General features: G+C 53.2%; 1 protein-coding gene across 1 annotated transcript in view; it reads left to right on the forward strand.

Annotated features, from left to right (window-relative positions):
* The first annotated feature begins 6469 nt into the window (after positions 1-6469).
* ASIC2 (acid sensing ion channel subunit 2) overlaps positions 6470-14892 on the forward strand; it is a 978722-nt gene continuing 970299 nt past the window's right edge. Inside the window, exon 1 of the mRNA XM_045983838.1 lies at positions 6470-7315. Coding sequence (XP_045839794.1) covers positions 6761-7315 — 555 coding nt within the window. The 5' untranslated portion in view covers positions 6470-6760. The remainder of the gene's footprint in view (positions 7316-14892) is intronic.

Raw genomic sequence — 14892 nt, forward strand, 5'->3', positions numbered from 1 at the left:
CAGCTGCAGGTGTTGTCTCGAAGGAGAGAATTGTGTGTGTTGGGGGGGTGAACCCACAGAAATTCAAGGCCCAGTCACCAGCGTAAAGTTCTGGGAAGTCATTTGGTCAGATAAGACTTGAGTTGTGTCTTAAGCTATGGTTGCAAGAGGATGTGGAGAAAGGGGAACCCTCTCACACTTTTGGTGGGAAGGCAAGTTGGTGCAGCCACTTTGGAAAACAGTGTGGAAATTCCTCAAAAAAAAAATTAATAGAGCTACCTTATGACCCTGCAATTGCACTACTGAGTATTTACCCCAAAGATACAGATGTAGTGAAAAGAAGGGCCACATGTACCCCAATGTTCATAGCAGCAAACTGTGCCAAACTGTGGAAAGAGCCGGATGCCCTTCAACAGATGAATGAATACAGAAGATGTGGTCCATATATGCAATGGAATATTACTCAGCCATCAGAAAGGATGACTACCCAACTTTTACATCAGCATGGGCGGGACTGGAGGAGATTATGCTGAGTGAAATAAGTCAAGTAGAGAAAGTCAATTATCAAATGGTTTCACTTACTTGTGGAGCATAAGGAATAACATGGAGGACATTGGGAGGAGAGAAGTGAGTTGGGGGAAGTTAGAGGGGGAGACGAACCATGAGAGACTGTGGACTCTGAGAAACAAGCTGAGGGTTTTGGAGGTGATCCTGGTGGTAGGTATTAAGGAGGGCACCTGGCGCATGGAGCACTAGGTGTGATGCATAAACAATGAATATTGGAACACTGAAAAAATAAAATAAAATTAAGATGTTTAAAATAAAAAGAAGCTGTGGTTCAGAAGGTACAGGTCTATCCAGCCCCTAAGAATACGAAGGAAGGGCTACCTCTTGAGCTAGACAGGTCTGGGATTCCAGAAGGGAGGGGTAGAGCCCTGGGGCAGAGAGCGCAGAAGGAGAATATACCCCTGCATTGGGGTCCCAGCTCTGGAACAGCACAGAAACCTGACAGGGTCCTCCAGAGCTTCAGCTCCTAGCAGTATGTACAGTTCTCCGCCAGGTGGAGCCTCTAAACCAAGGAACAGCAGGCCACGGTAAGTGCTCCCCTTTCCATCAGAGGATAGGCTGAACACATGTTCTATCCACTCCCTTCTCCCAACGTTCAAACCCCCATTGTGACCAGAGGGCCATGCCTATCTGCAGCAGAAGAGCAGCCTGTCCACCAGCCCATGGTTTCTGGAATGGGGGTGCCGCTGGGCCCCGTAGAGTACATAGAACTTCCCGATGCCACCCTCTCATTTCTTGTAGCCGTTCCTGAGGCCTATAGGAAGGGAGTGGGGGAAATTCCTGCTGGTGCCTGGACGCAGGAAGGACCCACAGCAGCTGGTGGGCTGAGTTCAGGGTGGGTGGCTTGTGATGACTCATGAGTCCCAGCCACCAGCCCTTTGCACTGACTGCCGGTGGATTATTCCAAAGGGATGAACACTATGGCTTGGACAGGAGAAGCTGGAGGTAGATGATCATGAATAAGCCCTCATGAGGTCAGAAAAGGTGGGAGATTTTTGGGTTCACCTGCAAGCGCCTGAGGCCACCCTGACTTCCACCGCACAGCTCACAGTGCCCGGAAGCCCTGTGGCCATCTGGATGGTTTGCCCTAGCCCAGGTATGAGCTTTAGCAGTTGACCTTTCAGGGATATAGCTGATTAGATGCATAGGAAGCATGGCCACTGTAACTCCCAGGTGGACTGGCATCTTACCAAGGATACTGGATTGTCCTTGAAATACACTGACTTGGTTAATGCAGTGCCCACACATTCTGTACATTCTGGACAATGTCCCAGGCCCTAGCCAAAGGGGTCCGGAGCCCACTACCCGAGTTTCTAGCTGGTGAGAGATGGAGAAATTGCTTCTACTGACTCCCTCCCTCTGCGTGAGGATTCTGAATATGACTGGTTTGTGTGGACACTTGGCCTAACTCGTGCTTTCCCTTATCGCTCCGAAAATCAGACTGCCACCGTCTGAGGATTAGAGAAGCTGAGTACCATGTAGGGATGCCTGTGCCAAATACCCTGTCATCAGGGGTCACATTCCAAAGGTCATGATATGCAAGACCAGGCCCAGGAACAGGACATAGAAAGCAAGTTCCATCTCTCCTAAAACCTGCAAGCAGCAGGCATAATGAAAAGAAAAAACCAGAGTGCTAAAGCAGCAAACTGAATTACTAACAAGTAAAACGCCTGAGGCCAGGAGGCCTGAAGTACTGTCCCAGGCTTCCATACATTTGAATGATCAACCAATAGGGTCTGCTCTTCCATATGCCAGAATGGAGACCCCTGTGGAGACACCCAATGCCATAAGGTATGGAAGTTTCTAGAAATAGCCCTGACTGTTCCTGTGGATCAATGTGCTATGTTGCTGAAAACACCAAGCCTCACAACGCCCGGGAGAGGCATTATCTACTGGAATCTGCAATAAGACATCCCACCAGGATGGGTGAATTACTTTGCACCCCTCGGTGAGGGGGAGCGACTCATGTCTCTGTGAGGATCCTGCATCCCGCTGCAGAGCTGACCCGTTGAGAACATTCTACCTGGAACGCAACAGGCACTATCAAGAGCGGGGACAACGTGGGGGTCTGGGTCTGGTCTATCTCCTCACACCCCCCCCCCCCCCGCTGCCTCTCCTGCCAACACGCATGGTACGGACAGCTGGGTGACGTCCCTCCAGCCGCGAACCTCTCTCTCCCCAAGGCCAAGCAGACATGTTCTGTTTTCCACCGCTACAATCATTTGGCCACTGTGTTTGTCCCTTCCACTGGCCTGGAGGACAGCACATGCAGAAACCCTTACTAAATTCACCCAGCAAGCCTTAAATGGGAACTGGCAAAACCTGTCTTTACCGAATGCTGAAATGTTTAATGGAAAAAGCTGTCCTCCCAAATAAGATGGCCTTGGACGTTATTACTGCCTTGCGAGGAGGCACCTGTGCCATTATCCCTACAGAATGTTGTGTGCTCATCCCTGGTGAGCCCGCTGATGTCTCCTCTTTATTAAAATCAAACGAGGACACAAGTGAGTGTCTTGAGGGATCTGATGCCCCAACCTAGGGGCCTTCAGAAATCAGCGATTTGGATCATGGGGCTCTTCATGGGAAAAACTGGGGGATAATTGGGGGTTTGGGGGGATAATTAATTTGTGTTTCTCTTGCATGTGCCTATCCTGTTGCTCTTCACTGCACTTGGAGAGCTGCCCCTGGAGCTTGACACCTCCATGCAGGTGAAACCCTTTACTGACAGACAAGGTGTGTGGTGGAGGAGGGGGCAGGTGAGCTTATAAGAACGGGTCATGAGGGGTGAAATGTTGCAAGGGTTGACGGAGAGGTCGTGACCACCGCTTAACCCCGAGCTTGACCCAGGGCAGCCAGAGGTTCCTCACCCCGTTCCCTGTCCTTGGAATGTGCATGCTGCTTGCCTTCCCCATGCTAGAAGGTGCCCATGGACACAGCTCTGAGGGAGCAAGGTGCTGTTGAGAGTACTAGATGGTATATGTGACCGAATCCAGTGATGGCCTCTACGTCAACATTTAACCAGCTGGCAAGTCGGTGTGGAGAGCTGAAGGGCTTGCCAAGCCCAAGACAAGCCAGGTTAGTTAAGTTCCTTTGCTTACGGTTAAACCTGCCGCCCACTACTCCAGACAGGTCTGCCTCTTTTTTTTTTTTTACATTTTATTTATTTGACAGAGAGGAATCACAACTAGGCAGAGAGGCAGGCAGAGAGAGAGGAGGAAGCAGGCTTCTCGCGGAGCAGAGAGCCCGACGTGGGGCTCGATCCCAGGACCCTGGGATTATGACCCCAGCCGAAGGCAGAGGCTTTAACCTACTGAGCCACCCACGCGCCCCGGTCTGCCTCTTTCTTGATCTCTCCTTGCCTTTTCTGTCCTGGGGCCAGTCTACAAAACAATACCACCTCTCCTGGCACTGAAGCCCGAGTTATCAAGGGTAAGAAATGTGTCTTATTCCTCTTTGTTTCCCCTAAAAGCAATAGAGGGCCTGGTGCAGTTGGAGTTCAGCACACTTGTTAAAACTGGTGAGCGGCGCCTGGGTGGCTCAGTGGGTTAAGCCTCTGCCTTCAGCTCCGGTCATGATTTCAGGGTCCTGGGATCGAACCCCACATCGGGCTCTCTGCTCAGTGCGGAGCCTGCTTCCTCCTCTCTCTCTGCCTGTCTCTCTACTTGTGATCTGTCTGTCAGATAAATAAAACCTTAAAAAAAAAAAGACAGACTGGTGAGCCAAAATTTGAGATTCATGGTGGAAGAGTTCCCATACAGGAGGGCCTTGGGCTGGAAAATGAACAGCGGGGATGTGGCGTGGTGGAGAGGAGGAATAGGGCTGCTTTCTGTATGTGAAAGGAGGAAGTAGTACGTGGTGAGTGTTTGTGCGTGTGTAATGGGGGAGTGGGATAGCAATGCTTGTCCCCTTCCTACATTTGGGAAGGAGTGTTTGGATCTGTTTTCTGAGCTGTGTTTTCCAGGCAAGCCTGCCTGAGTTCAAGGCCCAGGTCTAGCACTTATCAGCTGTGTAACCTAGCGAGGGTACCTCACTTCTGTGAGTTTACTTTCTTATCTGTGTAATAGAGGTAAACAACCACAGCACACACCTGTCAGGATGGCTGGGAGGGTTATGTCAGATAAGACAGCCTCACACAGGTCTTGACAGAGGACAGATTCTTATTTTTGGCACCCTTGTTTTGAAAACCCTCTGCCTATCTAGGCAGCCCAACACGCAGGGCTCAGGGACCTCGGAGATGGCCCATGCGGGAGATGGGCTAGCCTCTGCCATTTGTGCTTCCGGGCGATGCTTCTGTGCTCTTAGTTCCCAGGATCAATGCACTGCTAATTCAATGTCACATGTTTACTGCCCTGAGAGCATTCTGATCCTGTTCTGTTTGGATCTGGGGTAGTAGGAGGGCAGATGGGATGGAGAAATATTTTGAAGTAATACAAACCAGGAGGGACATTCCCAAGGCTGCTTTCTTCTCAAATGCCTTCCAAGGAGTACTTAAGTTTGGTCTGCCCTGGGGACACCAGGTGGGCCGAACAAGGCGCCTTCGTGTGGCTCTGTCCCAGCTTGGCTGTGTGCATTGGGTTGGCCCCTGGAACTTTCCGTTCCTTCCCACCTGATAGGATTTAACACCACTTATTCTATAGGTTCTGGCCATTTGATCCTTGACACCGGGCAAATCACACCCACCTGCTAGCAGGAGCGGACTTCCAGGGGATTTTCAGGGAAAGGAGGTAGGCGGCTGAAACCCCAATCCTTTGCTCCTACCTCTATCTCCAGCTGTGCTTCCATCTGGCAAATCCTGGGGCAACACACACACACACACACACACACACACACACACACAGCCCAGAGGAAATGCATGTAGCCAGCCCTACCTGGAACCCCAGCTGTCTTTCTTCAGACACAGAACCTTAGGACAGCAGTTCGAGGGAGGAGGGGGTCTACTTGTTGCTCGTCCTCTGGGTCTCCAAGGGGAGACCTTGGCCCTTCCATCCGAGCAGGGGTTCCTCCGTCAGTCACTCCCTGGAATGTTCCTCTCCCACTCGGCTGGCCAGCGGCAGACGCACTGTGGTTTTAGATGGCTCCTTACCTTCCCCATGTTGCGCATCTCCCCTCGGGAGACCCCAGGCTGAGTGTGACCTGGGAGCAGAATTCGGGCAAAGGAATGCTGCCTCCACGCCCACACCTGGGCCCTGGGAATTTATCAAGTGCCTCCCTGCCATCCACGGGGAGGGGAGGGGTGTCACGTCCTCCCTCCCAGGGCCGGTTCTCCACCTTCCGCGAGCCCCCCTCCCCCCAGCTCCCTCCAAAAATGGCCAAAAAGAAACTTTCGCGGGGTCCCTGTCCCCCTTCCCACCTCCCGCCCTGCCCCCTCCCCCCACCCCGCAGCCCGGGGAGGAGGAGCGGGGGAGGGGAGGAGGTCGGCTCGCTCGGCGCCCTCTGGGTCTCGCCTTACTTCCGGGAGGCGGGGGTTGGCGGGGTGGAGAGGCGAGGCCCGTGGAGCCCCCGCGTCCTGCCAGCCTCGGGGTCCGCGCCTCTCCCCGCGGTCGCGCGCTGCCTCCTCTCCGGGCGCTGGCGGCAGCCCGCCGGCATTTGGAATTCCGCCTGCGAGAGAGGGGGCCTGGAGGCGGCGGCGAGGAGGACCGGCGGCCGGCGGCGAGCAGCGGAATCCGGGGTCCGGAGCGGCACCGGGAGGCGAGCGGAGCGGCGGCGGCGGCTGGGGAGGCTCCGCGCGGCGCCCGCCCGCAGTGCATCAGCGTGGCCGTGCGACATGCCCGGGATGCTCCACGCGGGGCATTATGCACGGGTTAACAGGCTCCGGGCTGCCGAGCGACTTGTTTGAAGCATTTTCTCCCTCGCTCTCGCTTTTAATCTTGTCTCTAGTGGCGTGTGTAGGGGGGAGGACTTTATTTCCATTGGCTAAGCTCTCCCTTCCCACCCACATCTCTTCCACATCACCTTGGTGTCTCCCTAAATAAAACCAGCCCTCCTTATCGCCTGGAAAAAATCAGGAGCTAGAGTTTGAATGGGTTTATATAAACACTCACCCCTGGCGGCGTGCGGCTGGGCTCCCGGCATAAACTCAAGGAGCCCGGCCTGATGCGTGCCTTGCCGTGTTCTCTCTCTTGAGCGTCAAGGTTTGAGCAGAGCCCGAGGACTGGGAACTCTTCCCTGGAATTGGATCAACCTGAAGCCAGTTGCGGAACGGCACAGGGTCCCCATGGACCTCAAGGAGAGCCCCAGCGAGGGCAGCCTGCAGCCCTCCAGCATCCACATCTTCGCCAACACCTCGACCCTCCACGGCATCCGCCACATCTTCGTGTATGGGCCGATGACCATCCGGCGTGTGCTCTGGGCCGTGGCCTTCGTGGGCTCCCTGGGCCTGCTGCTGGTGGAGAGCTCCGAGAGGGTGTCTTACTACCTCTCCTACCAGCACGTCACCAAGGTGGATGAGGTGGTGGCCCAGAGCCTGGTCTTCCCAGCGGTGACCCTCTGCAACCTCAACGGCTTCCGGTTCTCCAGGCTGACCACCAATGACCTGTACCATGCTGGGGAGCTTCTGGCCCTGCTCGACGTCAACCTGCAGATCCCTGACCCGCACTTGGCTGACCCCGCGGTGCTGGAGGCCTTGCGGCAGAAGGCCAACTTCAAACACTACAAACCCAAGCAATTCAGCATGCTGGAGTTCCTGCACCGCGTGGGCCATGACCTGAAGGATATGATGCTCTACTGTAAGTTCAAGGGGCAGGAGTGCGGCCACCAGGACTTCACCACCGTGAGTACTTGGCTTTCAGCTCACTTTTGCGCTTGGTTCTCTTGAGAAGTGTCATGCTGGGCTGGCCTAGGGCGGGCGGGTTGGGGGTGTTCTCCCTGTGCTTTGGAACAGGAGGGAGAGTGTGGTGCCGGAGTTGAAGGCCAAGAGGGTAGTTGGCCAGAGTTGTTGGGACTGGTCGGAGAGGTCTGCCTGCTGGGATGGGCACGGTTGCCTGGTCAGATGTGGAAGGTGAGCAGGGGGCCTGCGGTGGGGGGATCAGTCCCCCAGATGTGCTGAGTTGGCCTCCCTCCCAACCAGAGGGAGGAGGCTGGAGCTGTCCGTTGTCCAGGGCACTTGGGATCTGAGCTGTGTGATTGGAACAGCTTGTCATTGACGAGGTGGCATTTTCTCTCTCTTTCTCTGCTCGGAAGTGGCATCAGGCACTGCATCCTGTGGGCTGGGCTGGAGCTGAAGCTGCCAGAGAAGGGGGTGTGGGGCTCCAGACAGCCTGGGTGGTTCCAGTGGCTTTGGGAGCTTGCTGGAGCAGCTGATGCTGCACCGGGGTGGAAGTCTCGGGGCTTCCTTTTCTTGTGTGGATTCCAAGCTCCGTGTGGGGAGAGGAGAGGCCGGGGGACCCCGGTCTCCTGGTCTGCTGGCAGGTTGGAAGCAAAGAGATGTCCAGGGTGCTTGGGCCCGAGAGGAGCGCTGTAAGTGGAGGCCCGTGTGTAGGAGAGTGGCCAGGGTGGTGTCCGTGAGGCTGAGGCGGTTTAGGCTGGCCCTTCTGGGAGCTTCGGCTTGAAACTCAAAGGCTCGGTTTGCTGTCTGTGCAATCGCTTAACGGCGTGCTTGCGAGAGGAGTGGTGTGGGGAGGGGGCGAGCAGCTGTGGGATTGGAAAGCCTGGAGGAGGAGTGTGGAGCTGAGTAGAGACGAAAGGCGGAGGGGGATGTGGCTCACGTTCAGGATGGGGCTTCCTAGAGGGGCAGAGAATGGATGGGAGGAGAGCTGTCGCTGCTGGGGTCCTCTGCCCAATTAGTGGGCTGTCAGGCATAACTCGGGATAAGGGGTCAGACTGCAGCTGCATACCCCTCCTTGCTCCCAGTCGAGTCTGGGGCATCGGGGGCCATGGGACACTCCGGAAACCCAGGGTGGCTGCTTTCCCCACAGCTGTCTTAGGGAGAACCCGGAGCTTTGGAGTCTCAGAGCCTGGAGCTAAATGGACATGGTAGATTCTGGGTGGCAGGTGCAGCAGTTGCAAAGGAACTGGACTCTGTCCTCGGCACTTGTGTGGGCCCTCTGCCTCGTGGAGACCCGCCCTACCTTGCCGAGAGTGCATCCACTCCCCACCCACTCTCCGGCCCACTGCGTACTGGCCTCTCGCTCTGAGTTTCTGCTAATGCCACAAACAGGCTCTGCCTGCAGCCTCTGTGATTCCAGGTGGCTGTCTGGGATTCTGGAAAAGCCCAGAGTGCCAGGGAGGACGAGCCATTGCCCCTTGCATCCCATAGAGCTCTGTTTCCTGGGGGTGCTGTTTTTACCCTCCGTTTTTAAACACCAAGGGAGAACACAACAAAATCCGTGGTAACCTCTTTAGTATAAAGAGGAAGAGGGTCTGAGCTGGGGGGAGGGACCAGCCCTACTGGAAGTCCTTCTAAATGGAGCAAACAGGACCCTGAAACATGTCACACACACATGATGTCTCAGGTGGCTTGAGAAGGGGACAGTGACGCATTCCTGGAGGCTGAGACCATCCCTGTCTCCCACCCGTGCTTTCTAGTGCCGTGGTAACGCTCAGCTTCACCACTGCATCTTGCCGCTCGAATATGCTCTCAGCTGTTCCTCTGTCTGCCTGAACACCCATGGAACACACAGAGGGAAACTGCAGTCGGTAGCAGACCCTGGGCCGAGTTCCCAAGCATCCTCATAACTGCGTGTCCAACTAGTGATTTCATCTCCATTCATGATCAAATTCCAGTTCCAAGCAGGATCCTTAGACCCACGGCTGCTGTTTTGCCCTTAGCCCATCGTTTGAATCATTGGAGTCCCAAGAGGCCCAAGATCAGGCCTTTCAGCCTCACATGGGCCTTGACCTCTCCAGGCTGTCTCTCAAATAGCAAAGTTGCTTGTGGTTATGGTTTATTACATAGTGACCGGCGTGGCACTCTCGGCCGTCCTCACCAAATCCAGGACGGATCTGGCTGCGTGTTCCCCCTTGGACTGACCCTCAATGTCTGACCTCCCCCAGCACTGAAAAGGGGGTGAGCCTCAGGGCTGGATCCCCGAGCTATTGGGGAAGTGTCAAAAAGTAAATCTGGAGGGGGCCTCAGGTGGACGGCTGATCTTTCTCCCCTTTTGATCACAGTGGGACACCATGCCGAGCCTCTGAGAGGGGACTTGGCACCAGGTGTACCCCAAGACCTTGCGGTGAGGGGTAATCCTTCCCATTCCCCCTTCGTACACCTGTCCCTTTTGGCCTGGAGTATAGTATGCTGATTCCAAGGCTCTGGCATCCGCAAGAGGGCAGAGGACCTCACAGGTGGTTATGGGAGAAGTCTAGTTCAGGGGCGGTCTGGCTCATTCATTCTCTCTGCTGCTTATCCCTCTCCATTTGGCTTATTTGTCAGGCCCTGCCTGGGTTTGTCCTAGGCTGGGTGGCTTCTTGCTTAACGTGCTGTGGCTGACGTGTTAGAGAAGTATGGGGGAGGGGAGGTCCCAGGTGGATTGCTTTTTCTGTTTTTCTTTTTCCATAAAGCATACCTAGCGCTATCTCCAAGGCTAAGGCTTTTGCATACGCTTTCTTACTCCAAGTTCTTAGCTGATGTGCAATGAAGTGCGTAATACCCTTTAATTAGTGAATGAGCCATGGTTCTAGCAGAGGGAAAGGCTGTTTGTGGAGGTTATAAGTCCCAGGAAGCCAGGTGTGGAGTGCTGACTGCTGTGTAAATACGTGTGTCCCATGCTGATACAGGTACACCCCTAGCCCTCATGTGGGACCATCTGAATGCAGATAGGCATGTGTTTGCCCTTCCGGGGAAAGAAAGCATGGTTGGAGATCTGGATGGGGTGTCTCTGGACGTGACGTTGGATGATCTAAGGTTACGATCAGGAGCCACTTCTTGGCTTGAATGGGCTTGAATCCGAGCTCCATCATTTTCTAGCTTATTCCCTAGCCTTCGACTTGGTCATGTAACATCTATTAATATGTGATTTTCTAACTCACAGGGTTATTGGGAGGAGGAAGCATGGGAGACACTATAAGTGAATGTCTTTCTGTACTTTGTGACAGCTTGCAGGTGGAAGGCCGGGGCGGGGGGCCTTCTCCTTGCTAGGAGGAGGGTTATTATTGTCCATGGTTCCTGCCCTATTTGCAGCCCACCATAGGAGTCAGGTCAGGAGTCCTGCTGTGAGGATGAACCGGGGGGCTGGAGGGGGCTGCTGCTTTCTCTGTTTGGAGCCTTGTGGAGGTGGGATTTCCTAGAGCGGAGGTCCCAGCTGGGTTCGATAGCTAACTAGTGCTGGACGGGGGCAACTCCATTGTGTGTGACTAACACGTGACTATGTCACGTTGCTTCGCTGCTCCTCACACTGGGGTTCATCTGTCTCCAAGGTCAGGAACGCAAATGACCCGTCCTTACTTCAGTTGGCACTTTTAACTCGATTTCCGTAGTTGTGTGTGTTTGTGCTTTAAACTTGAGATTTCTGGGTCTCCTGGGGGGCTCAGTCGGTTGAGCATCTGCCTTCAGCTCAGGTCATGATCCCAGGGTCCTGGGATGGAGCCCCACATTGGGCTCCCTGCTCAGCAGGGTGTCTGCTTCTCCCTCTGCCTCTCCCCCTGGCTTGTGCAGGTGCGCTCGCTCTCTCTCAAATAAATAAAATCTTAAAAAAAACCCCAAAAATTTGAGATTTCTTAGAAAAAGAAAGAGCGGTCTCTCCACAGTGAGCTCTTGTTAGAGGCACAGCTGGAGCTTAGTCACCTGTATCACATAGCGTCACAAAGATGGGGAGGTGAGGGTTTTGGAGGCTCGCATGCTTGGAATTCTTGCCCAAGGCTGGCAGGTCTATGGCTGAGCTCTCCGTATTTATTACACGAGGAGCAGGTGCATGAAGGTTGGGGGCTTTGGGGAGAGAGCTGCATTGGAATTCCCCCGGTACCCTCATGTGCGCCGTGATCTTAGGCACCTTTCTTAGCCTCAGTTTCCCCATTTTAAGAGTCGAAACAGTAATACCTGTCCCACAGGTTGTACCCTGCCAGGACAGCAGAATATGCCCAGAGCCCAGGTGTGGCGAAGGAGGCCTGGTGCATCCGGGGCGGGCCCCTTGCTCTGCTGCGTCGCCCACGGGAGTGTTGACTGAGCCTGCGCTGGATGCTGGCTCTCTTGACTCCAGGCCAGTGTTCTTCCCACTCTTCCTTACTGTGACTAACCAGTAGCTCTACAGCACAGTGCTCTAGAGCTGTGCTCACGGGGTTCTTCGTTCTCTGCAATGCTTAGATTTCCACTTCTCCCCGGGCTTTGGTTCCCGTCGAGTTCTGCGGCCTAAACATCCTCTCCTTCCCCACTCCCTGGGCTTCCCCTATTGCATCTCCGTGCCTCTGACCTATCCCCGGGGGGCTCGTGCTGCTCCCGCCCCTGCAAGGAGCTCTGTGACCTCCCTACGAGGTGTACAGCTTTTGTTACAGTGGGTCCCGTCACTGCACGCGCAGGCGTCCCTCTGTCCAACCAAATGCACGTGCTCTGCACCGGTTCCAACGTCCCATCAGGGCCTTGCCATCTGAGAGCTCGCCGCTCCTTTCCCATCTGCTTTAGATGGAGGGCTAGTTGAGAGCAGGCATCTCAGCTTGTAGGATATGTTCTCTGCACAGTGGGTGCCGAATATGGCCCTGCCCGTGGCCAGTTGTCGATGACAAGTTGCTTTCTGTTTCCTGAACTGACCCAGAATCCTCTGTTTGTGGGCTCTTTGAGCTTACTTTTGGCTTGCCCCCCACCCCCCACCTCCAGGCTTATTTCTTTAAATCCGACACGTCCTTTAAAATCCCGCTCTAGGGGCACCTGGGTGGCTCAGTGGATTAGGTCGCTGCCTTTGGCTCAGGTCATGATCTCAGGGTCCTGGGATCGAGCCCCGCATCAGGCTCTCTGCTCTGCAGGGAGCCTGCTTCCTCCTCTCTCTCTGCCTGCCTCTCTGCCTACTTGTGATCTCTGTCTGTCAGATAAATAAATAAAATCTTTAAAAAAAATATATAAAATCCCGCTCTAGATCTCTGTAGCCTTTTCCCGGAAACCGTTGCCAAGCCCTCCCCTCCATGGCTGTAATCTGAATGAATTTCTTCCTCCTCTGTCTTTGAAAGAGAATTTTGGCTCCCTCCTCCGTCAGAGCACTCACCGTGCCTTTCCTAGCCTTAGACTCATAAAGTGTTTACGCTAGAAGAGCCCTCAGAGATGATTTGATTTAATACCTGAATTCTTCAACCACAGATAATTCTTATATGTTGCCTATTTCTGTCCCTCTTCCCTGTAAGACATGTTGTCTTTCCTGACCTTATATTCTCAGGGCTTAGAAGTGCTTAGCACATGGTAAGCTCTCAGACTGTGCCTTCCAAGTGCATTAAGTGGGCTTGAAGCTACTGGAAGGTAAGAGGACACTCTGGCTGGTATAAAGGGAGATAACGATTTTTCAACCTCCTTCGCCAGCATAGGTATCTGGGATCCCACCTGCACCGCGATGACATTATTGTCATTATTTTAATATGTTTTCAGATGACGGAAACAATCTGAGCTCATGGGTGAACACTTGGGCAGTGTGGAGGAAAGAATAGAGAAGAAAGAAAAAAAATTGTCTATGGTAGCATCCCAGATGTAATTATAGGTATTATTTGGGGCTTGGGAGTATCTCCATTGGGTCACACAATGTATGCATGTTTGTGTGTCTGCGTGCCTGGGACCACACCTTTTGTGCATCAGGTGTCCTGACTGACATGCGGAACAAGCCCAATCAGTGTCAGCTTGCTCTCTTCTTCTTGGGAACCCGGGGTCGTGTTCAGGGCATTGGAGATTCCCTCCAAGTCCACTTAGAGTCAAAGCAAAATCCAAAGCTAGGTCTGATCAGTACCCCTCTTGTGGGCTGTGTTTTGTCCTCTCTGCCAGAAGCACTGGGGATAATTTGTGAGAGCCAGTGGTAACCACCCTCTTAATTCAGCCTCCTTGGATTTTAGGGTCATAACTGAGTACCCGTTACCCTCCTCTGATGCACTTGACAGTCCAGCTGTGCGTTGACCAGAAGCCACCTCGGTCCCCCTGTTTGTTGTATGTTTGCAAGGATGAACCACAGATGTGTTCATGGATACCAAATGAGCTCTCCTGACCCTGCTTCTGGATGAGGCCCAACCTTATGACTATGCAGAGCCATGAGGACCATGGACTGTGAAGACCATGAAATTCTGTACAGACCATTCCTGTCTGCCTCAGTATACAGGTGTAGACCACAGCTCTCTCCATCACCTGTGATGTCTCTGGGCTCTAGGACAAGTGGTCTGCATGGCACTTTTAATCCGTAAGGGGCTTAGTTTTGTAAGCATTTTGCCATGTTGTCGGAAAGGCAGTTTCTGCCAGGCTGAGCGAGCAAGCGAGCGATGTTTCTTGGTGCCACTTCTGGTTTGTAGGACATTAGTCGTGTCTTCCTGGAAGCACTGAATTCTGACGTGTTGGATGGATAGGGTGGTGACTGGGAGCTGACTGTTACAATGACCCACATCATCCACACGCAGAGAAGAGCTAATACTACTGCACAGGTCAGAGTCAGGGCCTTGTTGGACATGGGGTAAGTGTATAGATCTGTGCCTCTGTCCCGGGAGTCCTTAGCCTCCAGAACTGCTAATGGAAGAAGGCCACCCGAGGGCTTATTGAATTGGTGACGGGACCCTTTCCCCTTCTGTGGTGGTTCCCTTTTCCTTCCTACAGAAAGTCCTTCCCTTAATGAAGAGAGGAGTTTTAGAAATTTTTCTCTAAAGTGAAACCTAGTTTGCTACTGATTTCTATAGTAAGGGCTGAAATGGGATCCCATTAAAAAAAAATATCCCTCAAAGGCCGAATACGGCAGCTTTTAGCCCTAAATTTGCAGTTCATATTTCAAAGTACCAAGGATCCCGTTCTCTCCATCAGACCAAAAATATATCACCTAGGTCAAGAGATATTTGAAAGTGTGCTGTGTGTTTTCTCTTTTTGGTCTGAGGGTTTCTGTTTGATGGAAATGGGTTGAAATAGCAAAACGGTCTGCTGAGCCATTTGACCCACAATCTATTATAACCTGGAACTAATGGCCTGCATTATCGTCGCTGCAAGTGAAATTCCATATATCCCATGTCTCCCGTGCAGCAGACTTAAAACTAGTCCATACAAACAGGCCTTAGTGGTGACTGGGTAGCAGATACCCCCAGAAATACATGTTCATTATTTGATAAGCGAGCTTCTATCCCAAGCTTCAGATTTATCAGATTAGGCTTTATTTGGGGACCGCAGTCCCCAAAGTGTCAGCCTTTGGATGCTAAAGCATCTTTCTATCTCGTAGGTCTTTTTTTCTCATGACTCAGAGATGCTCTGTATTGATT

This window comes from Meles meles, chromosome 18 (genome assembly GCF_922984935.1).
Source record: "Meles meles chromosome 18, mMelMel3.1 paternal haplotype, whole genome shotgun sequence".
Taxonomy (NCBI): domain Eukaryota; kingdom Metazoa; phylum Chordata; class Mammalia; order Carnivora; family Mustelidae; genus Meles; species Meles meles.